Below are 23,070 nucleotides of genomic sequence, written 5' to 3'. Positions count from 1 at the left end.
GCCAGGCGGAGGTGGTAGAGTGGTGCCTCCATCTGGAGGAGGTGTACCTGGCGTGGCAGAGGGCTGCCTGGGAGGACCTCATGGCCAACCTGCAAAACATATCAGTCCTGCGGCAGCACCTGGCCCACCCCCGTGCTCCCTCACTGCCCTCCCTGCTGAGCCTGATCCTGCTCAAGCCCTCCCATGGTCCTACCTCACCATGCTTCTCACCCCATCCCAGGCCCACTGGGGACCCTGAATCAGGGGTGGGAGAGGACCCTGGGGCCAACAGGTCTTGTGGCCCTCAACCCCTGGCCTGGACTGATGCCCCACTTCACCCTCCCCTGTCATAACCGTACAGTTAATAGTTTTCCTTAAACAGTTTATTTTTGCACCATCCTTGTGTCCCATGCTCCTGGTGGGAGGATGGTGAGGGGTGAATGTGCGTGGGAGGGGATCGTGTGGGGTGACCTGTGTGGGGTGGCTGTGGTTTGGGGTCACTGGGGCCCGTGAGTGAAGCTCTCATGGAGGACCTCTCTAATCCAGACCCCATCCTGGTGGGAGTGGTGACTTGGGGCAGTGGCCAGCTGCTCATAGCTGCCTAGCCCTGCACAAAGGCCTCGCCCTTACCCTCCATGATGTTGTGAAGGGCGCAGCAGGTACCCACCACCTGGGGGATGTTCCGCAGCCCGACCTCCAGACGTGTGAGGAGGCACCTGAACCAGCTCTTCGGGCACCCAAAAGCCTGCCTGACCGCATTGCAGGCCTGTTTGAGCCATGTGTTAAACACCTCCTGTGTGGGGTCAGGGTAGCCAGTGTGGGTCTACATCAGTGAGAGTTGCAGGGGGTATGAGGCACCTGGCACCATGCAGAGGGGCATGGTGACATCCCCAACCTGGACCACTCATGAAAGAATGTATGTTCTGGCCTCCATGCGGTGGCAAAGGTTGGAGTGTGTCCAGCCCACCTAGCCCACATAGATGTCCATGAACTGGCCCTTCGAGTCCAGCGCCTGGAGCACTACTGAGTGGTAGCCCTTGCAGCTTATGTAGTGGCCAGTGCTCTGTTCCGGGGTGTGGATAGGAATGTGCATCCTGTCCAGGGCGCTGAAACAATATGGGAAGCTGACTGCAGCAAATCCTGCAATGGCTGCGTCCCCATCCCCCATGCAGATGACCCTGTAGAGCAGCATGGCATTGATCGCACAGATGAACTGCAGGAGAGGGAGGGTGCATTCTTGTGAGGGCGTGACAGGTGTGCCCAGCCCCCTACCCCATGCTCCCTCTTGGCCCATTCCCTCCTGTGTGCTGCCCAGTTCCCTCCTGCATGTCCCCTCCCAGCCCCTTCCCCTATGCCTCCAGCTGCCAAGGGTCCCACTTGCCCAGGAGCCCACTCCCTGTGGTGGGTGCGAGACCTGAGCATGCCTTACCTCCATGAGGATAGCCCCAACGGTGGCCTTGGCCACACCGCACCAGTGCCCCACAGACTGGTAGATGTCGGGTGTCCAGCTTCCACATGGCAATGGTGCCCTGCTTCTTGAGGGGGAGGATGGGCCACATACAGGTGTCCTGGTGTCTCCGGGCAGGGGCAAGCCAGTGGAAGGACCTCTTGCTCACTTGGATTTTCTGGAGCCATCTGCTGTCATCCCAAACCCCATTGTAGTAAGTACAGGCCCAGTATGAGGCCTTAGGCCTGAACCAAAGTAATGGTCAAGACTTTGCTTGAGGTAAAGGAATGCATTACTCACAGAAGTTGGCAAGAAGAGGGTTGCTGGTGCATAAACATATATATATATATATATATATATACACACTAATGTAGGTTATGGATATATATATATATATATCTGGAGTATATAGCATATATATGGAATATCTATATGAATACATATGAATATATGCTCACTACATGTGATGACTGTTTGGGTGTACCACAGCAGTGTTGATTGCCATTTCCATTCCTTTGTTTAACTGACCTTGTAACTTAGCTTTCTTTGTCTGACCGATCATGTAGTGGTACCAGGAGTGGGGTATCCCTAATACCAATAGCCCAACTGATTCAACAGCAGATAAATGAAATTGATGTGGTGCACCGAGAGGTGGAAACACCCTGGTGGGCGATTCCAGAGGATGTGACTTTACATCCAGTGGTCCGTACTCTAAGCGTATTCCTAATGGGGATCCAGGCACTAACTGTTGTTGTGTTGACAGGAATGTGCTGCTACATGATCAGTCAGACAAAGAAAGCTAAGTTACAAGGTCGGTTAAACAAAGGAATGGAAATGGCAATCAACACTGCTGTGGTACACCCAAACAGTCATCATGTGTAGTGAGCATATATTCATATGTATTCATATAGATATTCCATATATATGCTATATACTCCATATATATATATATCCATAACCTACATTAGTATAGCAAAGTCTTGACCATTACTTTGGTTCAGGCCTAAGGCCTCATACTGAGCCTGTACTTACTACACCCATCACCCGCCGTTCCCACCATTTGAAGCTGCTGGGGTGGCTCCAGAGATGCTGGGGTACTCTTAGGTGTGTGTGGGGGAATGCTGGCTGGTGGGATCTTGGATTGAAGGGCTCCAGGGCCTGGGTGGGGAAGCTTCCACCCCCCAGGAAGAGGTGGAGGATGGCTGCGACCACCATGGCCAGGTGTCTGACCATGGAACCCAGGAGGGCTAGCACTAGTGCCAGGAGCTGCTGATGGGGATCCATTGGGCATTGCTGACCATCAGGTCCCTGCGTGGGCTCTGCGATGCTTGTAGCAGCTCTGCAGGCCTCAGCATGTGCAGGGAGTGGGAGTTTGGGAAGCGCCCTTTAAGGGAGCAGCTTGCTGTGGGCCTCGGAAGGGCTTGTCAGCCATGCAACCCTATCCATGGTGTTTCTTACTCTGCTCTTTTGAAAGAGTGCCTGTAGCTTTGTGGATGCTCTCTTTCGGAAGAGCGGAGCGGTCCTCTGAAGGAGTGGATTGAAGGCCTGATCTACTTTTTGTGTGTAGATGCGCTCCTTCGAAAGATGGCCATCTGGGGAATATCTTTCAGAAGCTCATCTTATGAAAGAGTTCTGTAGCATAGATATAGCTGCTTTGAGGAGTGTGTTGGACTAGATGACATACTGAGGTCTCTTCCAGCTCTAAACTTCCTTGATTCTTTGATCCTGTCTGGAATATTTTGACAGGGGTAAATGATGCTGGATATTAGAGGTTTATTTTGCGGGAGTCATAATCTTACTTTTATTACAACTTTCTTTTAAATATTTAGCAAAGGCTGGAGACAAGACTCCATCAAATATAATGTGTGTCAGCATGTGTGTCGAGAGAAGTAAGAGACATTAAGAAATAGCTCCCCCCACAGTCCTTCAGGGGTTTTGTTTGTTTCTTTGGGCTAAGTTAAAATGGTTAGTAGAGGCCTTCATGGAGATGGGAATATAGAAAACAAAAATTAGATGGGCCACTATTTTTTTGATCTCTGTGAGAAATAGGTATTTGTTTATTTTTAATGATGTAGATTAAACTTAGAATGCCAGAAAAGAAATGTCAGGCCGTGTCCACCCCATTTTGAATGAATATAAGATTTTTGAGGATATTGTGACTATAAATATCAATTTGTTTTCTTTTTAGTTTTTCAGCCTTCTTTTATCCACATGTCCGGGCCCACAGTCAGTTCATTTTTAGTAGGGAATTCAGCAGAAGTTTCTCTGACCATAAATGTAATTCGTGTGAATACAGAGACAGGTGAGATCGCTTAAAACCATTAAAAATTATAGTCAAATAAATATTAGTTGAAATATGCACTTTCTGTTCCTAAGATGATTGGAAAGAAAAATGTATATCTTCTTTTACAATTGCTTCTGTACTAGAAGCTACAGAGGATTCCTACTTTCCAGATAAAGCCTTGATCCTACAGTCAGCACTGCACATTGTCTCCACTAGGGCTTCATATGGATGTGGAAGTCTGCTAATGTGGCGAGGTGGATTAATTTATAGTAAGGTGATTTAAATCACCAAATGAAAATCCTCAATTTAAATAACTGATTTCCATCAAAGTTTTGGAATTGTACTTCAGTTATTTTTTAAAGAAAGGTGTATTTTCAGTGGTTTGTATAACCGTTAAAGCTAATTGATTTACATACAACTAAATAGAATCTTCACACTAGCTTTAATACATCGTTTTGCCACCTACAAAAGCTTACAGTATAAGTTTATTCATTTACTGAAGCAACTATGTAGCTCAATATTATCAGTCTTAATTGTATATTTTAGTTTGTAACAAAATGTGGATATTGTTTGTTTATTAATATTATGCCATATTTATAAAACTTAACTTCAAAAAATTAAGTGGTTTTTCCCTGCTTATTTTTTATAGACAAAAGAAGCTGTTAATTCAGCAATATTGGTAGAGGCTCTTGGATTTAGCACTTTTATTTTCTGTTTCAATGTTTTATTAGCTTATGATCAGTCTAGCCTTAACATATTTTGTATGAAATTCACTTTTAATTTTAAAAAGGCTTATTACGTCTTATAATGTAAATAACAACATTAAAATGAATCTTATTTAAATAAATCTGTGATTTTTATCCATATTAACATATGGAGCCAGTTGCAGGACTGGGGTTTAACTTTGCTTCATATGTAAATGAGAATGACAGAAAGCAGCAAAACAAATTTTACCTTTTTTTATTTTAAATATAGGAATTTTGCCCTTGTTAAACTGCAGTGGGAGCAACAGATATGGTGAATGGAGTTTAAATGAATCTCGTGGTATGGTAAGTAAAATACTGATTCTTCACTTGAAAAGGCAGGGAGTTGAAATTTGAGGTATTAAGAGTTAATGCGAGGCTCACTTAACAGTAGCATAAGGAACACCCATGTTTCCTTTCTTGTCTTGATTTCTTCTTTGAATAATTGTTCTTGTGGACACTGAAAATGCACAACCTTTTTCATAAGAGTAGGAATTTAGAGGTTTGGTTTACCCTGTGTCAAAATTCAGTTCCTGCACAAAGCTGATACAGGGTAAAACTAATCTAGTAAATTTAAAAATAGCTGTCAAACTTTAACTGATATTTCAGAATGTTTCCAAAGTGATTGTAACCTTGATGAGAAATCTGCAGTTGTGTACGCCTAACGCAACTGATTGCTGCATGGAGCCACTTTGCGTTGTTGAGACTCTTCAAGTTTCCGCTTGCCGTGGTTCAACAGTGTTGGCAAGTCTCCTGATTCAAGCTGAAATATATGCCAACTCTTCCTTTACAGGAAATGTGTCAGGTAAGTGTTTAGGTGTTTAAAAAGAAATCCGTATCTTGGCTGGTTCCAGTTTAATTTCGGAATGTTTGTATATCTTCCTTGGCACTTCCCAGTGTACTGATTCTTGTTGCCCAAATACTTATGTATTTATGATCTGTAGATAAAGGATGAAATCAAAGGCACAACACCAGTTATTTTATTTGGGCTGCCTAGCATTTCAGCCTGTAATTTTTTTGGGCTGCAGTTGTGTCTTCTGGGCATTTGCAAAATGATTTAATAAGGTTAGCTTGTAATTATCTATCTCTGCAGTTCCATTACTTGTGAAGCAAACTAGTAGTAATTGTTTTAATTTTTCAATTGATAATTTTTTAAACAGAAGCAAAATGATTACTAACGTGTGAATAGCTAATGTCTGATTTATTTTTTAGTCACTTTCCAGCCATTTCTAAATGCAAACTGGATTATTCTAATCTTTGAGGTTAGACACCTGAGATGCAAAATTGCTTGTAGGAGACAGGGTACTTGGTGGGTTTGGTGGTGGTGTGATGGGCCCAAAATGTACAGTAACTGAAAAATTGGAGATAAGGCATCAATAGAAGAAACTGGGTATTGTTTGCCAATATTAAACAAAAATTATTATGTAAGAATAATCTTTTAATGCACACTTTAAAAAATGTTGACATGTAATTCAGAGTACTAGGATTGAAATGCAAATGTTAATTTTATGGCCTAATTTTATTTCATATTCCTCTTTTCTAGAAAATGCAACAGTCATCCCTAACCAAGTGTTTCAGCCTCTTGGCTCTTGTCCTTGTAACCTAACAGCTGGAATTTGTGATATTCGTTGTTGCTGTGACATGGTACTGATTACACATATAACTTTTTAAAGTTATTCTCTTTTAAGTTTTATGTTACCAGTACTCTTAGGGAAATACAGTAAGTCCACAAAGATATTTGAAACATTATTTGTTAAAATATTGTGCATTAATATTGACTATATAAATGGAGGACTTCAGTCACTAGCAGTGTCCCAAGCAGTATATTTCACTGGAAACTGTTCCTAGCAGCGTCCTCTGGCTTTTCATGGTAGAATTTAGAAAGGGAAACTTGCTATAGAGAAAACCCTTAAAAGGCCATATTCAGCTCCAATGTTGTGATTTGGCTAAATATGTTGTGGAATACAACATTTGTGCCACATTTCCCATTTTAATCTGAATCCCAAGTCATGTTAGCAGACATATCTCTAATAACCTTAGCAGGAATATCATCTGCCATGAGGGAGCATTCTTGATGAAGGAGAAAAGAAGCTCTATCACAGTGGTCCCCAAACTTTTCAGCATCACGCCCCCCTTTTGATTTTTGAGAAACCCTCACCCCACCCCACCTCTTCTTTACCATCATCCTACCCACCTTTAACAAAAATTCAATTTGTAATTTGAAATAAACACAAAAGCTTGATATAATAACATTATTTAAAATTAAAAATAAGCACAAATAATTTTTCTTGGCCCCTTGTGGTTGCCTGGGGCAACCTCAGTTGGCCAGCTGCTGGAGTCCCATGCCAGCCTCCAGAGCTGCCCACGCCAGCCTCCCACCTGCCTGAGATGTGCTCTGCCAGAGCCGCCATCCACCTGCTCACAAGCCAGCCATCCACCTGCTTGCCAGCACTCAAGCCCCGCGCTGCCAGGACCAGCTGCCCCCTCGCCCAGCCACCCACCCCATCTGCGGGACAGGCACCTGAGCTGCCTGGCCAAGCCCCATGCTGACAGGGCCAGCTGTCCACCCACCATACCGAGCCCCATGCTGACAGGGCCAGCTGTCCACCCACCATACCGAGCCCCATGCTGCTGGGGCCAGCCACCCACCCACCAGCCTGAGCTGCTCGAGCCCCACGCTGCCAGGGCCAGCTGCCTGAGCCCCACGAATCCCACAAGATGGCCAGCCACCCACGCCCTGCAAGCCCTGTGAGCTGCCCGCCCGAGCCCTTCCTCTACCTTCCCTCAAAGCTAGGCACCCCCAGCTCTCCATCTAACCCCATCCTCCTCCTCCACCCTCCCAACCCACACTCACTTTCATTTGTGGAAGGCAGCCAGCTCCACGTGGGTTTTTGCCGGCTGCCTGCTTTTAATAGTGGCTGTGCTGGGTCAGTCACTTAAAGTGGCAGGGACTGAGAGCTGGAAGCAAAGGCCGGATCTTTCTTCAGGTGCGGGAGAATGATTGTGTGTGTGGGGGGGAGCTGGAGTGCCTCATGCTCCCTAAAGAACTTCTTCATGTCTCCCACTTTGGGAAACCATGCTCTATCATGTTAAGCAACTTCCCTTTTTTTATTTCAAGGAATGCACACCAGATATGAAGAAATTGTTCAGTGGATCGTGCTTTACTGGAGTGTTCGGTGGGAATGTAAACCTGCCTTTTGACCAGTTGTGCTCTGTTCAGACAATGAATAGTGCTCCTGACTGGTTTCCCTTCCTGTGTGTACAATCTTCTCTTAACAATACACCGTTCCTTGGCTACTTCTACCATGGCTCTGTGTAAGTTTTTTTTTTTTTTTAAAGTCGTAATGAATGGAATGAGTAATTATGTCAAAGAAGTTACGCTATTTGTATAATGTGGATAATGTCATTTGCAGAAATTATCCAAAACCAACATTTAAAATATGTACATTATTTAAGTTTATATACTACTTCCTACCCTTGTGCTCCATATGGAGCGCAGGTCATCTACAAGTCTCTTCCACTTCAGTCTGTCTTGGGACAAAACTTCTAGCTGGCTCCAGGTGTATCCCAGTTATTGTTCTTCAGTCTCAGTAGACCACCTCCACATTGTGTGAGGTCTTCCTTTTTTGCATTTTCCTTGCGCGTTCCCTGTGAGAGCTTGACGGACTATTCTGGATAATGGTTTTCTGAGATTGTGGCCTAGCCATCCCCACTTTCTTCTCTTGATTTCAATGTCAATTGGTTCCTGTCCAGCTCTATTCCAAAGCTCCTCATTTGTGACAAAGTCTTGCCATTTGATGTGAAGGATGTACCTCAGGTGTCTCTTTATCAATGTCTGTAGCTTGTGATTTGAAGACTTTTTAGTACGCCAGGTCTTGCATCCATACAAGAGCAAACTCTTCATATTTGTGTTGAAGATCCACAGTTTCGTCTTTGCAGATATTATTGTGAACTCCATATGGGACAGAAAGTCTTGAATTCAGCTGTTGCTTTCCTTGTTCTGGCATTGATAGCCTTATCTGTTTGTCCATCTATGCCATAATACTCCCCAAGTAGGTAAACTGCTCCACATCTTCCAAGTTATTCCCTCCCCGTGTGATGGTGTTGGACTGGTTGATTCTCATTGTCTTGGTCTTTCCTTTGTTAATGCTCAGTCCAGTCATTGAGGCAGTTTTGTCTAGTGTGATCTTTTCATTCATGCTTTCATGTTGGTGTGAAAGAAGGGCGACATCATCAGCAAAATCAACGTCCTCTAGCTGTTTGAAAAGTGTCCACTGTATGCCTCATTGATGGCCATCTGTTGTTCTGTTCATAGTCCAGTCCACTGGGATCAAGAACAGGAAAGTTGACAGTAGGCATCTTTTCTGCACTACTGACAGTGGGCTGAAGGATTCTGTCAAGACACCATTGTGAATGGCACGTTGAGGGTTCGTATGTGAATGAATCAAGTTAATAGTTTTGGATGGGATGCCATGGTGTTGCAGCAGTTTCCACAAAGTGTCTCTATCAGCACTGTCAAAGGCTTTTTCAAAGTCTCTGAAGGTTACATACGGGGGGGGGTAGTTTCACTTGAGTGACTGTTCTGTGTTCATTCTGAGAGTTGCTATTTGGTCAGTAAAGGACCTCTCGCTTTGGGAGCCAGCCTGTTCTTCCCTGAACTGTCTATCGATTTCTGTCTTCATTCTCTCCAAGAGAATCCTATCAAATGCTTTTCCTGGAATAGACAGTAAAGTGACGCCCCTCCAGTCCTTCCATTGCTTCAGATTGCCTTTCTTTGGAAGCTTGATAAGGTAGCCATGTTTCCAGTCTTGTGGGATCTCTTCAGGGTCCCAAATTTTCCCAAATAGACTATACATCATGTTGACTGATGTCTCACCACCCGCCTTGATTGCTTCTGTGGGGATGTTGTCTGGACCAGGTGCTCTTCTGGTTTTTAGATGGCAATGGCTTTTCTGATTTCTTCTTTTGTAGGTCTGCTGCTGTTAATTTGCAGTGCTATATTTGCAGGTGGTAACTCGGGAATTTCCATGTGGGAAGGGCAGTTCAGTAGATCTTCAAAGTGTTTCTTCTATCTACTGAGCTGCTTGCTTGGGTTTGTTCGCACATTCCCCTTCTTATCGTGTACTGGCTGATCCACTTGTACGCCGTGACCAGATAGCTTCCATGCGATGTTACAGAGCTCTTCCAAGTTTCTCTGTCCTATAGCTTGTTTGGTTTGTTGTGCAAGGTTTTCCACAAAGATCTTCTTGTCTCGTTTTGCAACCATTTTAACTTCTTTGTTGGCTTCTGAATACAATCTCTGAACTTCCACTTTGGCTCCTCTTGTTTTGCTGTTGTTGACTGCTGTTTTTCTGTCCTTTCTTTCCTTCACTTTTCTCAGAGTTTCTGCTGTCATCCATTCTTTGTGATGCCTTGTCCTCTTTCCCAATGGTTTATCACAGGTTTCTTTCCAGTCTGTTTCGGTGCATTTCCAAATTTATTCCACAGTAGTATCTGTTGGGAAGAGCTTTGCTAGAAGTGCATATCTGTTGGACAGCTCCCTTTGGAAACCTGTCTCTTGTCTCTAAATCCTTCAGATGCTCCATGTTGAATCTCAATCCTGGCTTGGTCACTTTTGTGGTGTACCTCTTGAGCTTGAAGTTCAGTTTTACTGTGACCAAATAGTGGTCTGAACCTGCATCTGCTCCTCTTCTAGCATGGACATCCTGCATTGATCTTCTGAAAGAATTGTGGATACAGATGTGATCAATCTGGTTTTCTGACTGGTGGTCTGGTGAAACTTTTGTGTGGAAAAACACTACCACCTATCACCAATCTGTTGAAGGAACAAAAGTCACTGAAGTGCTCTCCATTTTCATTCACGTTGCTTCAGCCTTCTTTTCCCATGGTCTGTTCTCTGCCTGTATTTATGTTTCCAATTTACTTATGTACAGTATATTTACTTATTTATAATATACTTCCAGTTTTTGCATTGCTACCTCATGGTCCATTCCTTGTCATGGTGAGGTGGCTTGTGTGTCTCATGGACCTGGAGAGCTGTGCTAGCGGGAGCTACAGCTCCTGGAAGGGTCACCCAAACTGGACAGGTCAATGTTAGAGACCAGACAAATATGGATCACCCCTCCTGGAGTTAAAAGGGGTTGGCTTTGTGTTAACAACCTTTTCTGTAAAAAAACAAAAGTTACAGAATCATCTACAAAGAAACCTACAACTACACAAGTCTTGGGAGGAATTGACAATCTGCTGGGTTTGAGTATGAAGCATGGTAGGGTAAGGTGAAAGGAAGCTGCCCTGGAGCTGACTCTTCTCTCATCCAGGACACCACCCAGTGTGGCACGTGGAATATTTGGATCATGTATCAAGTGGGGAAGACAGCACAGATTGCAGCAGCAATGAAACAGTACATGCTCGCAGTTTTGGGCTTGTGTGAGACAAAATGGACGTAATCTGGGTAGCTATGCCTGGCAACAGGTGAAACCCTCATCTACTCAGGACATGAAGAAGAGGGTGCACCAAACACAGAAGGTGTGGGCTTTATGTTATCAAGAGAGGCATCTGGTGCTTTAATGGAGTGGACAGCAGTATCGCCATGCATAATCACAGCCAGATTCTACACCAAAGTGTGAAAGGTGCTAATTGTGCAATGTTCTGCAGCAACCAATGAAGAAGCTGAGGAATGTAAAACAGACTTCTTTGAGAAGCTACAAAGTGTGGTGAACCAGAAAACAAAGAAGGATATGTTGATTTAAGTTTATATAGTGAAATTTAGTTGGATATGTGTATTGAGAGAGAGACTTGAAAGAGATGAGTATTTGCATTAGATAGAAGATACACTAATTTATTTTTAAAAATTTGTTTACAGGTCTTCACCTCAAGTTTTCTCATTTAAGACTCCTTTGCAAACTGTTCCAGAAAAACCTTCTAAAGGTTACAAACAAGGAGACCCCATTATGACAACAGAGAATGAGTATTTTATAATTCGTCAGGTACTAGCTTCATGTTAGCAATATTTGGCTTTTGTTTTTTCTTTCTTTTTTCCATTTGTCAATCTCACTGTCCTTTTCCGTTCACTGTACAGGAACAAAAACAAATGCAGGCAATTCTGTAACTAGCTGTTTTGAACTGATGAAAATTTATAAAATTCATATTAATGCACAAAATTCACATTAAAATAAACTTTGCCTCTCCACCCTCACTTTTTACCATAAAGAAATATTGTTTGAAAGTTAACCAAGAAAAATACACTGTCAAGAAATGTAAAACAATTTGGCATAACTTAAAATTTTAAGAGTTCTTTTCATATTTCTGTATTTTTTATATTCTCTCCTCTGTAACTGAAAACTTTTTCTGTTTGTTTTCCATTATCTCCATCCTCAACTACACCAGCGTTTTCTATTTGTTTACAGTTTAAAATTTTCATTTTAGAAACACTGATTGTTGTTGGTCTGGTCAGGGTTCTGCAACCTGCGGCTCCGGAGCCACAAGTGGCTCTTTAAGGATTTCTTTGTGGCTCCCGATGCTATAATTGCAAAGTAAAAAAAAACAAGTAAACTGATTTTCAATTTCAGCAGTCCTGAATATCCTGCAGGAAACATGTATGGCATTACAAATCATTGTGTGTGCACTAGTCTTAAAATAGGAGTTACAAAATTAGGGGTTTGACGTTATTTATTAAGGACTGTCTCATATTCACATACATTGGGACTCTTCTTGCTATTTTTGCTGACCCCTGGTGTGGTAAATCAGACTGAAACCTTGAATTATATTGTGATATTACTGAAAGCTGTGTTTTAAAATCTGTTTTTTTATATAGATAATTTATTTGGGCTCATAGCTTACTTGTTTTGAGATACATACTGGTGACCATAGTACAGGCACAACGTACAGTGAAATAGCTGTGTGTTTTTTTAGTTTGAACAGTAGAGCTCGAATTAATTCCATCTTCATATTCTTTTCTGTTGAACTGCATGCAGCAATCCTTGGCTGGGCAGTGTTTTGGAAACGCTCCTGTAGCATTTCTTCAGAATTTTGATGTTAAATGTACTACTAGTCTGTCAGCTTACAAGGAAGGATTGTCTCATACTGTGATGATAAACAGTGGTACCGGAGGTATGTTGTGTTTGCTTTGATAAACTGTACTGGTATTGATTTAAGAATAGATATAGTGATTTTAAAGTCCTAAGACTGATAATATGGTAGTTACTTCTGGACAATATAGCCTGCATTTTTCATATTATGATCTAACTTCTCCCTAGCAAGGCATCTTAGCCCTTCAACAATTGACTGACAGGTTATTGTGGCCAGCCTCCTTCTGTAGGGTCCCCAGATTTAGTATATGAGACTTTGAGCTTTGGGTCTGACTTCCTCACTTTCTCCTTTATCACTGCAGACACCTTTAGCCCAACTAGGTTCAAGATGTAGCCCATGTTGAGTGTACCGCTGTTCTTTCGTGTATTCAGACCTTTTTTCCTAGCCAAGGGCAGCCAGATGCTATCCTCCTTTTAGCAGCAGCCGCCATAAGTGGCTGCTCTGTAATATTTTGTTCTCCTGGTGTAGAGAGCATTATGTCCTGGAACTCAGATAGAGCATTACTTTACTCCCTGCTGTTGTGCCAACATGAGGAGAACATATTTAAGTTGCTTCCCAATAAAATTTCCAAGGTAGGATATTCCCTTTATACTGTAAAACATTTCTCCCAATTCACTTCATGTCATATGTTGCCATTTTGTGGGAGTATATTAATTCTTCAGAACTCTGTACGTTATCCTTTAATAAGAAAGATTATTAGAATTAGAAAATAGCAAGTGTCAGTATCATTACTGGTCTTCTGAAAATGTTTATTTGTACAATTTCTGGCTTAAAGTGTCTTTTGGGCCTAATTCTGTCCTCCGGCTGTACTTGTGTATCTGAGGGGATTGCTTGGGTCCATTATATTGCTCTGGATCTTAATATGGCCACTCAGCCAAACATTTATTGCATTGTGTCATGGGAAGCATGCTCTTTCAGAGGAGCCCTGATGACTGCCTAGACTTTTCTGGTTTATTTTTTAACTCATTTTTATAGTTTAATATATCGTCTACCTTGGCTGAGGAAACAGTATTTAGCAGTGTTTCATTGCTGATTAGACTTGCTGTGTTTAAAGTATTGTTTTTACCACCAGATGCCATCCAACAAAATGTGATCTATGAGAACGTAACTGATGTACACATCTTCATCACTAAATCAGGTGTGTCTCTTTTCTGTGCTTAGGTATTCATAACCATCCTTAAAGAGACAAGGGATTGATGATTAATTTAAGATCTAAAAGGGGATTTTTTTTTAAAGAAAAAAAAGTTCAGTGCTATACAAATTGAAAAATGTTTAAGATCTAGTCCATCTCCCTTTGAAGTCTGTGTCAAGAAATCTATTGCCTTCAGTGGGAGTTGGATCAGACTTGTAGTCCTTACACATTTTAACCAATAGCAAAAGTAATTTTAGAGAAGAAAGATGAATAGTTACAATGGAGTTAAGATGTCAGGAGCCCTTTGGCTATATTTAAAATTTACACTTATGTATAATATTTGAGCCCCATTCACATGCAGATGTGTAGATTGGTATTTGCAAAGACCTCCTTTCTCATTAAGTGCATCCTACAGCCAACTGATCTATGCTTTCATGTAGAAGATCTACAGACTAGAAGAGTACATCATAGATGCTCTGCAGAGGTGTGATATCATAGCAGTGAAACACTAAAACTCAGGTGTTTTTGTGTGAAAAATATAAAAATTAAATGAAGGCTGTTACGCACAAGAATGTGTTAAAGGAAGTTCTTTATTGAATTTTATACTAAAGTTTCCTTAAGGCATAATGACCTATTTCATTATTATGTTTTCCATCATTTGAACTTTTTTTTTCCTCTTTTTTTTTTTTTTGCAGAAGATATTCAGCCTATTGAGGTTTTGTGTGTAAATGTGACCTTTGCAGAATATTATATGTTCATATGGAAAGGCAAGGCAATAGAAGAAATAAATGTCACAGTCCTCATTGGAGAGTTATGTGATGGAGGTACTGCAATACACCTCTACAAAATTGCTTATTCAAAATAGTTTTTTTTCTCAGCATAGAAATTTTGTGAAAAATACTTTTAATAAACATCAGAAGACAATGCAGTTGTCTCAATGAAAACATAAGAATGGCCCTACTGAATCAGACCAAAAGTCCAGCTAGCTCAGTATTCTGCCTTCTGGCAACAACCAATGCCAGATACCCCAGAGGGAGTGAACAGAACATAAGGTTCTTGAGTGATTACTCTCCTGTCATCCATTTCCAGCCTCTGACAAACAGAGAGTAGGGACATCATTCCTATCCATCCTGGCTGATAGCCATTGATGCCCCTAATATCCATGAATTTATCTAATTCTTTTTTGAACTGTGTTAAATTCCTGATCTTCACAGCATCCTCTGGCAAGGAGTTCCACAGGCCTACTGTGTGCTGCATGAAGGAAAACTTTTGTTAGTTTTAAACCAGCTACCCATTAATTTCATTTGGTGACCCCTAGTTCTTATGTCATGGGAACAAATAAATAACTTTTGCTTATTCACTCTTTCCATGCTAGTCATGATTTTATAGACTCCTATCATATCCTCTCTTATAGTCTGCTCTTTTCTAAGATGAAAAGTCCCATTCTTTTTAATCTCTTTTCAGGTGTCCCTATTCCAACCCCCTAATAATTTTTGTTGCCCTTTTTTGAATCTTTTACAATGCTGATATATCTTTTTTGAGATGAGGCTATCACATCTGTAAGCAGTATTCAGGATGGGGGTGTACCATAGATTTATACAGAGGCAATAAGATAGTCTTGTCTTTTTCTGTATCTCTTTTGATGATTCCTAACATTCTGTTTGCTTTTTTGACTACCCCTGCACATTGAGTGAATGTTTTTAGAGAACTATCCACAATGACGCCAAGATTTCTCTTGAGTGGTTATTGCTAAATGAGTCCCCATTATTTTCTATGAATAACTGGGGTTACTTTTTCAATGTGCGTTACTTTACATTTATCAACATGAAATTTCATTTGTCATTTTGTTGCCCAATCACTTAGTTTTGTGAGATCTTTTTGAAGCTCTTCAGAGTCTGCTTTGTTCTTAACTATCTTGAGCAGTGACAGAGAAGCTGTGTCTACACGTGCATGCTACTTCGAAGTAGCGGCACTAACTTCGAAATAGCGCCCGTCGTGGCTACACGCGTCGGGCGCTATTTCGAAGTTAACTTCGACGTTAGGCGGCGAGACGTCGAAGTCGCTAACCTCATGAGGGGATCGGAATAAGAACATAACATAAGAACATAAGAATGGCCATACTGGGTCAGACCAAAGGTCCATCGAGCCCAGCATCCCATCTGCCGACGGTGGCCAATGCCAGGTGCCCCAGAGAAGGAGAACAGAAGACAATGATCAAGTGATTTATCTCCTGCCATCCATCTCCTGCCCTTGTTCTGAAGGCTAGGGCACCATACTTTATCCCTGGCTAATAGCCATTTATGGACCTAACCTGCAAAAATGTATCAAGCTCTTTTTTAAACCCTAATAGAGTCCTGGCCTTCACAGCCTCCTCGGGCAAGGAGTTCCACAGGTTGACTGTGCGCTGTGTGAAGAAAAATTTCCTTTTATTAGTTTTGAACCTACTACCCATCAATTTCATTTGGTGTCCCCTAGTTCTTGTATTATGGGAAAAGGTAAATAATTTTTCTATATTCACTTTCTCCACACCATTCATGATTTTATATACCTCTATCATATCGCCCCTCAATCGCCCTTTTTCCAAACTGAAAAGTCCCAGTCTCTCTAGCCTCTCCCCATATGGGACCCTTTCCAAGCCCCTAATCATCTTAGTCGCCCTTTTCTGAACCTTTTCTAATGCCAATATATCTTTTTTGAGGTGAGGAGACCACATCTGCATGCAGTACTCGAGATGTGGGCGTACCATAGTTTTATATAGGGGAAGTATGATCTCTTTTGTCTTATTATCGATCCCTTTTTTAATAATTCCTAACATCCTATTTGCCTTACTAACTGCCGCTGCACACTGCATGGATGTCTTCAGAGAACTATCCACTATAACTCCAAGATCCCTTTCCTGATCTGTTGTAGCTAAATTTGACCTCATCATGTAGTACGTGTAATTTGGGTTATTTTTTCCAACATGCATTACCTTACACTTACCCACATTAAATTTCATTTGCCATTTTGCTGCCCAATCACTCAGTTTGCTGAGATCTTTTTGTAGTTCTTCACAATCCCTTTTGCTTTTGACTGTCCTGAACAACTTGGTGTCATCTGCAAACTTTGCCACCTCACTGCTTACCTCATTTTCTAGATCATTGATGAACAAGTTGAACAGGATCGGTCCCAGGACTGACCCCTGGGGAACACCACTAGTTACCCTCCTCCATTGTGAAAATTTACCATTTATTCCCACCCTTTGTTTTCTGTCTTTTAACCAATTCCCGATCCATGAAAGGACCTTTCCTCCTATCCCATGACCACCTAATTTACATAAAAGCCTTTGGTGTGGGACCGTGTCAAAGGCCTTCTGGAAATCTAGGTATATTATGTCCACTGGGTGCCCCTTGTCCGCATGTTTATTAACCCCTTCAAAGAATTCTAGTAGATTAGTTAGACACGACTCCCCTCTGCAGAAACCATGCTGACTTTTGCCCAACAATTCGTGCTCTTCTATGTGCCTTGCAATTTTACTCTTTACTCGTGTTTCTACTAATTTGCCTGGTACTGATGTTAAACTTATCGGTCTATAATTGCCAGGATCTCCTCTAGAGCCTTTTTTAAATATTGGTGTTATATTGGCCGTCTTCCAGTCATTTGGTACCAAAGTGGATTTAAAGGATAGGTTACAAACCACTGTTAATAACTCCGCAATTTCACATTTGAGTTCTTTCAGAACCCTTGGGTGAATGCCGTCCGGTCCTGGAGACTTGTTACTATTCAGCTTATCAATTAATTTCAAAACCTCCTCTAATGTCACTTCAATCTGAGTGAGTTCCTCAGATTTGTCACCTAAAAAGGCTGGCTCAGATTTAGGAACCTCTGTAACACCCTCAGCCGTGAAGACTGAAGCAAAGAAATCATTTAATCGCTCCGCAATGGCACTGTCTTCCCTGATCGCTCCTTTTATATCTTTATCATCCAAGGGCCCCACTGCTTTTTTAGCGGGCTTCCTGCTTCTAATGTATTTAAAAAACATTTTACTATCGTTTTTTGAATTTTTGGCTAGCTGTTCCTCAAACTCTTTTTTGGCTTTTCTCACTACATTATGACACTTAATTTGGGAGTGTTTATGTTCCTTTCTATTTTCCTCACTAGGATTTGACTTCCACTTTTTAAAAGCTGCCCTTTTCTCTCTCACTGCCTTTTTAACATGGCTGTTTAGCCATGGTGGTTCTTTGTTAGGTCTCTTACTGTGTTTTTTTATTTGGGGTATACATTTAAGTTGGGCCTCTAGTATGGTGTCTTTAAACAGTTTCCATGCAGCTTCCAGGGATTTTAGTTTAATTACTCTACCTTTTAGTTTCTGTTTAACTAGCTTCCTCATTTTAGTGTAATTCCCCTTTTTGAAATTAAATGCCAGAGTGTTTGACCGCTGCGGTGTTCTTCCCAACACAGGAATATTAAAAGTTATTATATTGTGGTCACTATTTCCAAGCGGTCCAGTAACAGTTACCTCTTGGACCAGATCCTGCGTTCCAGTCAAGACTAGATCGAGAATCGACTCTCCCCTTGTGGGTTCCTGTACTAGCTGCTCCAAGAAGCAGTCATTTAAGGCATCAAGAAATTTAATCTCTGAATCCCGTCCTGAGGTGACATGCACCCAATCAATATGGGGATAATTGAAATCTCCTATTATTACTGTGTTTTTTATTTTGATAGCCTCTCTAATCTCCCTTATCATTTCAGCATCACTATCACTGTCCTGGTTAGGTGGTTGGTAATATATTCCTAATGCCATATTCATATTAGAGGAATGAATTGTTATCCATAATGATTCTATGGAACATTTTGATTCCTTTAGGATTTTTACTTCATTTGATTCTATATTATCCTTCACATATAGTACCACTCCGCCACGTTCAACGTCGAAGTAGGGACCGTGTAGACGATCCGCGTCCCGCAACGTCGAAATTGTGGGGTCCTCCATGGCAGCCATCAGCTGGGGGGTTGAGAGACGCTGTCTCTCCAGCCCGTGCGGGGCTCTATGGTCACCTTGTGCAGCAGCCCTTAGCCCAGGGCTTCTGGCTGCTGCTGCTGCAGCAGGGGATTCATGCTGCATGCACAGGGTCTGCAACTCGTTGTCGCCTCTGTGGATCTTGTGGTGTTTAGTGCAAGTGTGTCTGGGAGGGGCCCTTTAAGGGAGCAGCTGGCTGTTGAGTCCGCCGTGTGACCCTGTCTGCAGCTGTGCCTGGCACCCTTATTTCGATGTGTGCTACTGTGGCGTGTAGACGTTCCCTCGCTGCGCCTATTTCGATGTGGTGCTGCGCAACGTCGATGTTGAACATTGACGTTGCCAGCCGTGGAGGACGTGTAGACGTTATTCATCGAAATAGCCTATTTCGATGTCGCCACATCGAAATAGGCTACTTTGATGTAGGCTTCACGTGTAGACGTAGCCAGAGAGAGCCGTGTTACTCTATATTCTGTCAAAACAAAATGGCAGCCCAGTAGCACTTCAAAGACTAACAAAATAATTTATTAGGTGGCGAGCTTTCGTGGTACAGACCCATTCACCACCTAATAAATTATTTTGTTAGTCTTTAAAGTGCTACTGGACTGCCTTTTTATCTTGAGCAGTTTATCAGCAGCAGCAAATTTTGCCAGTTCACTGTTTACCCTTTCCTCCAGATAATTTGTAAGTAGGTTGAATAGGATTGGTCCCAGTAAAGACCCTTGGGGGACACCACTAATTACCACTCTCCATTCTGAAAACTTAGCATTTATTCATGCCCTTTGTTTCCTGTCTTTTAACCAGTTATCACCTTCTCTCTTATCTCATGACATCTTGCTTTACTTAAGAGCCTTTGGCGAAGGGCTTTGTCAAGGGGTTTCTGGAAATCTAAGTGTACTATATCCACTAGACCCCCCACTTGTCCACATGCTTGTTGGCCCCCTCAGAGAACTGTAGTAGATTAATAAGGCATGGTTTTCCTTTACAGAAACCATATTGACTTTTCTCCAACAAATTATGTACATCTGTGTGTCTGACAATTGCATTATTTACTATAGTTTTGTCTGATTTGCTGGGTACTGATGTTAGAATTTCTGTTCTGTAAATTGCTGGGATCACCTCTAGAGCTCTTTTTAAATATTGGCATCACATCAGCAATGGTGAAGTCTATTTCAAAGAAGAGCCAGATGTTGTGTTTGGTTGGTATATTATTTGTTTTACGGTAGTTACTAATCAGTGACGGGGGACTGATACACAGTACAGGTATACTGTTGACACAAAGAAGGCATGTGTCAGTGGCCTGAGGATTTGAGAAGCTTGATAGAAGATGTTAATCAGCTTCTGAAATCATATGAGCATGCACAATCCAAGAGTGTTGGTCTAAAACGCAGCTACTCGTTGATGTGCATGTCATTTAAAAAGACTTCAGAGACTGGGGACATGGTAGGGAGTTTAGTTTTTGATGCATTTTCTTTTTTAAGTAACAAAAGTATTGCAATGAACTGTTTTGGTAAGAAATTATTTACACTTTTTCTTTTACTAGAAATACTGACACAGAGATTTGCAGTAAACTTTGTAAGCTTCAATAGTACCATTACAACAGAACTATCGGGGAATCCAGGTAATGGACTCTGTTTTGCTTTAGCTTCTGTTGGTTGATGGGGGAGGAAAACTTTTATTGATAGCCATGACCTGTTACACCCAGTTTTATTTCTTAAATTTTTCTCATTTTCATTTTAATGTTGATAATCACAGTCTCTCTATTTTCTACCCTGCCACTGATAATATAGACATTGCTGACAAGCACCAACAGATGTTGTGAAACTAAAATATTAGGGTCTCATTCTGAAAACAAGATCAGGATAGTGCTTGCTACTGTTGGTATTCCCATTGAAGTGATGCATTACAGTAATCCCTTAAAATGCACTATTCTGAGTTGCACTTAACTCGCTTTAATGTGAGTTTAGCGCAACTCAAAATCCCACTCCCCCGGCCTGAGCAGCCCCAGTTCAGCCCGCACCCCCGTGCAGACCCTGTTCAAACCCTGCCCCCCCGTGGCCCCTATTCAAAAGCTCCCCACCCCAGTTCACCCCCCACCCCATGCGGCTCTGGCTTACCACCCCCTGCGCCTGGCTGCAGCTCCAGCCACATGGCCCTACAGCCAGCTTTGGCTCACCCTCCCCCACGCCTTGCTCTGGCTCCAGGTCACCCCACCTCCTCCCGCCCTGGCTCACCACCCTGCACCTGGCTCTAGCTCACACCCCCGACCCTGCATGGCTCCAGCGCCGCCCCAGCTCACCATTCTCCTCCCGCTTGCAGCCCTAACCCACCCCAGGCTTAACCCCCCTGCCACCCTCCCATGGCCCTAACCTACCTCCAGGCTTAACCCCGCAAACTGCCCTCTCAACCACAGGACTTACCTTTCAAAAGGAGCTCCAAATGCTCCACCTGCTTCCCCAGCTGCAGAATGTGCATTCCGCCGGGGAAAAAAGTCTCTCCCTGACTTACATGACATTTGAGTTCCATAAGGGTGCGTGGGAATGCAACCCTCATGTAACTCGAGGGACAACTGTAGTAGTTGTCATCCTAATGTTTCCTTGGATGTAGAATTGGAATCTTGCTCTGTGGCTGCAGAGGAAGATGGAAGAGAATAGTCTTCCTTTACTCTCTTTCCTCTCTTTCACAGTGAAGCCAGCTAACACAAGGTAGAAATTGGCTCTTACAGATTTCTCCTATTTAACACCTTTTTGTTTGAAGTGAGACCATTCTTGTGTTGAAATTCACGTTTGGATGTGAAACTAAGCACCTCATTAGTCAGTCAGGTTTTCCAACCTGTTCTGAACTGTGAGGTAATGCTTCTAGCAAAATGAGAACACCTCATGATCTTAATACTAAGCACTTTTAGACCATATTTTACAAACAGTAATCCCCACACTTGTGAGAGAATAACTAAGACTAACTATAATATCTAGGTCTTATACAGTGATTTTACAAAGGAGATCTGTATTGTTATCCCCAGTGGTTCAGAGTATCTAGGGAGCCTTGATTAGAATTCAGTAGTTCCTAGTCTTCAATTTGCTAGACCATGGCAACTTGTAAGAACTTGAGGTATTATATATATTATAAAAATGTTTATCGGTGCTGATGAATTCTTATAAAACTGTCACAATTTCTCTTTGTGTGTTTAGGTTACCAACTTGGCAAACCTGTTAGAGCTGTAAATGTTAATTCTTCTGATAACGTTACCAATCTAAACCTTTGGCAGCCAGGTACTACCTTTTAATATGCTGCTTTAATCACAATTGCAATATAAACCAAAAATACTCTTACGTGTTTTTGCTTTTCCTTTTTTGATTTTGGCCTTCACAAACTACTCAGTTGCTAAGGTGGTGTTTCTTGGCCTTTAGATAAATTATAGAAACTTCAAATATATTGAAATTTATCTGTATAAATCAGTTTTTCCTGTATCATAATTATTTTTTGCACATAGTACTCTGCTTTGAATGGAAGACCATTACTGAAATACTGGAAAAATAAACTAATGGGTAATATGTAATACAGTAATCCCTCTAAATGCTTCATTTTGAGTTGTGTTTAAGTTGCATTAACACGGGTTAAGTGCAACTCAAAATCCCACTCGCCCTGGCTCAGCCCCCAGCCCCATGCAGCCCCGGTTCAAACCCCCTGTGGCTCCAGCTCACCCTCTTCTCCCCTCCTTACGGCTTTAGCTCATCACCCTTCAGGGCTGCATGGCTCTGGCTCACCGCCTCACCCCCCGCACAGCTCCTGCTCAAACTCTTGCAGGGCCATGCAGCCCCTGCTCGACTCCACCCCACTGCAGCCCTAACCCATCCCAGGCTTAACCCTCTTATCCCCCTCCTGCGGCCAGGTTTGACCCTCCCCAACTGTCGCCCCTGCCCAACCCCAGGACTTAACTTTCAAAAGGAGCTCCAGGTGTTCTTGCTGCTTCCTTGGCTGCAGAATGTGCATTCCTCCAGGGAGAAAAGCCACCCCCTGACTTATGCAAAATTCGAGTTAAGTGAAGGTGTGTAGGAGTGCAACCCTGGCATAAATCGAGGGACTACTGTATTGTCATTTGTATGGAAGTGAAAAACATACATAATAAGACAAAGTACTAAAATATCTATATATTTTAAGACACTACAAATGAAAATAGACGGAAACTTAAGATTAATACAGGTTGAACCTCTTTTGGTCTGGCATCCTTGGGACCTGACAAGTGCCAGATCAGAGAATTTCCTGATCATGGGAGGTGAATATTGTCTAGCAGCATTACCAATACTTCCACTGCTTACTGGGCTCTTAGAAGACATTGAGGGGTAAGTTAGCACTAGGTAACAGCACAAAATACTGAGAACCAGGACTAGTGGTTGTAAACAA

General features: G+C 42.3%; 1 protein-coding gene across 1 annotated transcript in view; it reads left to right on the top strand.

Annotated features, from left to right (window-relative positions):
• The window catches only part of LOC142022831 (V-type proton ATPase 116 kDa subunit a 2-like), a 64,743-nt gene that overhangs the window by 3,865 nt on the left and 37,808 nt on the right, over window positions 1-23,070 (top strand). Inside the window, 11 exon segments of the mRNA XM_075013050.1 lie at window positions 3,615-3,728; window positions 4,686-4,759; window positions 5,063-5,258; window positions 5,997-6,097; window positions 7,572-7,768; window positions 11,316-11,439; window positions 12,427-12,562; window positions 13,614-13,679; window positions 14,369-14,497; window positions 20,213-20,290; window positions 21,858-21,938. Coding sequence (XP_074869151.1) covers window positions 3,615-3,728; window positions 4,686-4,759; window positions 5,063-5,258; window positions 5,997-6,097; window positions 7,572-7,768; window positions 11,316-11,439; window positions 12,427-12,562; window positions 13,614-13,679; window positions 14,369-14,497; window positions 20,213-20,290; window positions 21,858-21,938 — 1,296 coding nt within the window.

This window comes from Carettochelys insculpta, chromosome 18, assembly GCF_033958435.1.
Source record: "Carettochelys insculpta isolate YL-2023 chromosome 18, ASM3395843v1, whole genome shotgun sequence".
Classification (NCBI taxonomy): domain Eukaryota; kingdom Metazoa; phylum Chordata; order Testudines; family Carettochelyidae; genus Carettochelys; species Carettochelys insculpta.
Note: the sequence above shows the minus strand (reverse complement) of the source record. Positions and strands in the feature narration are given on the sequence as shown.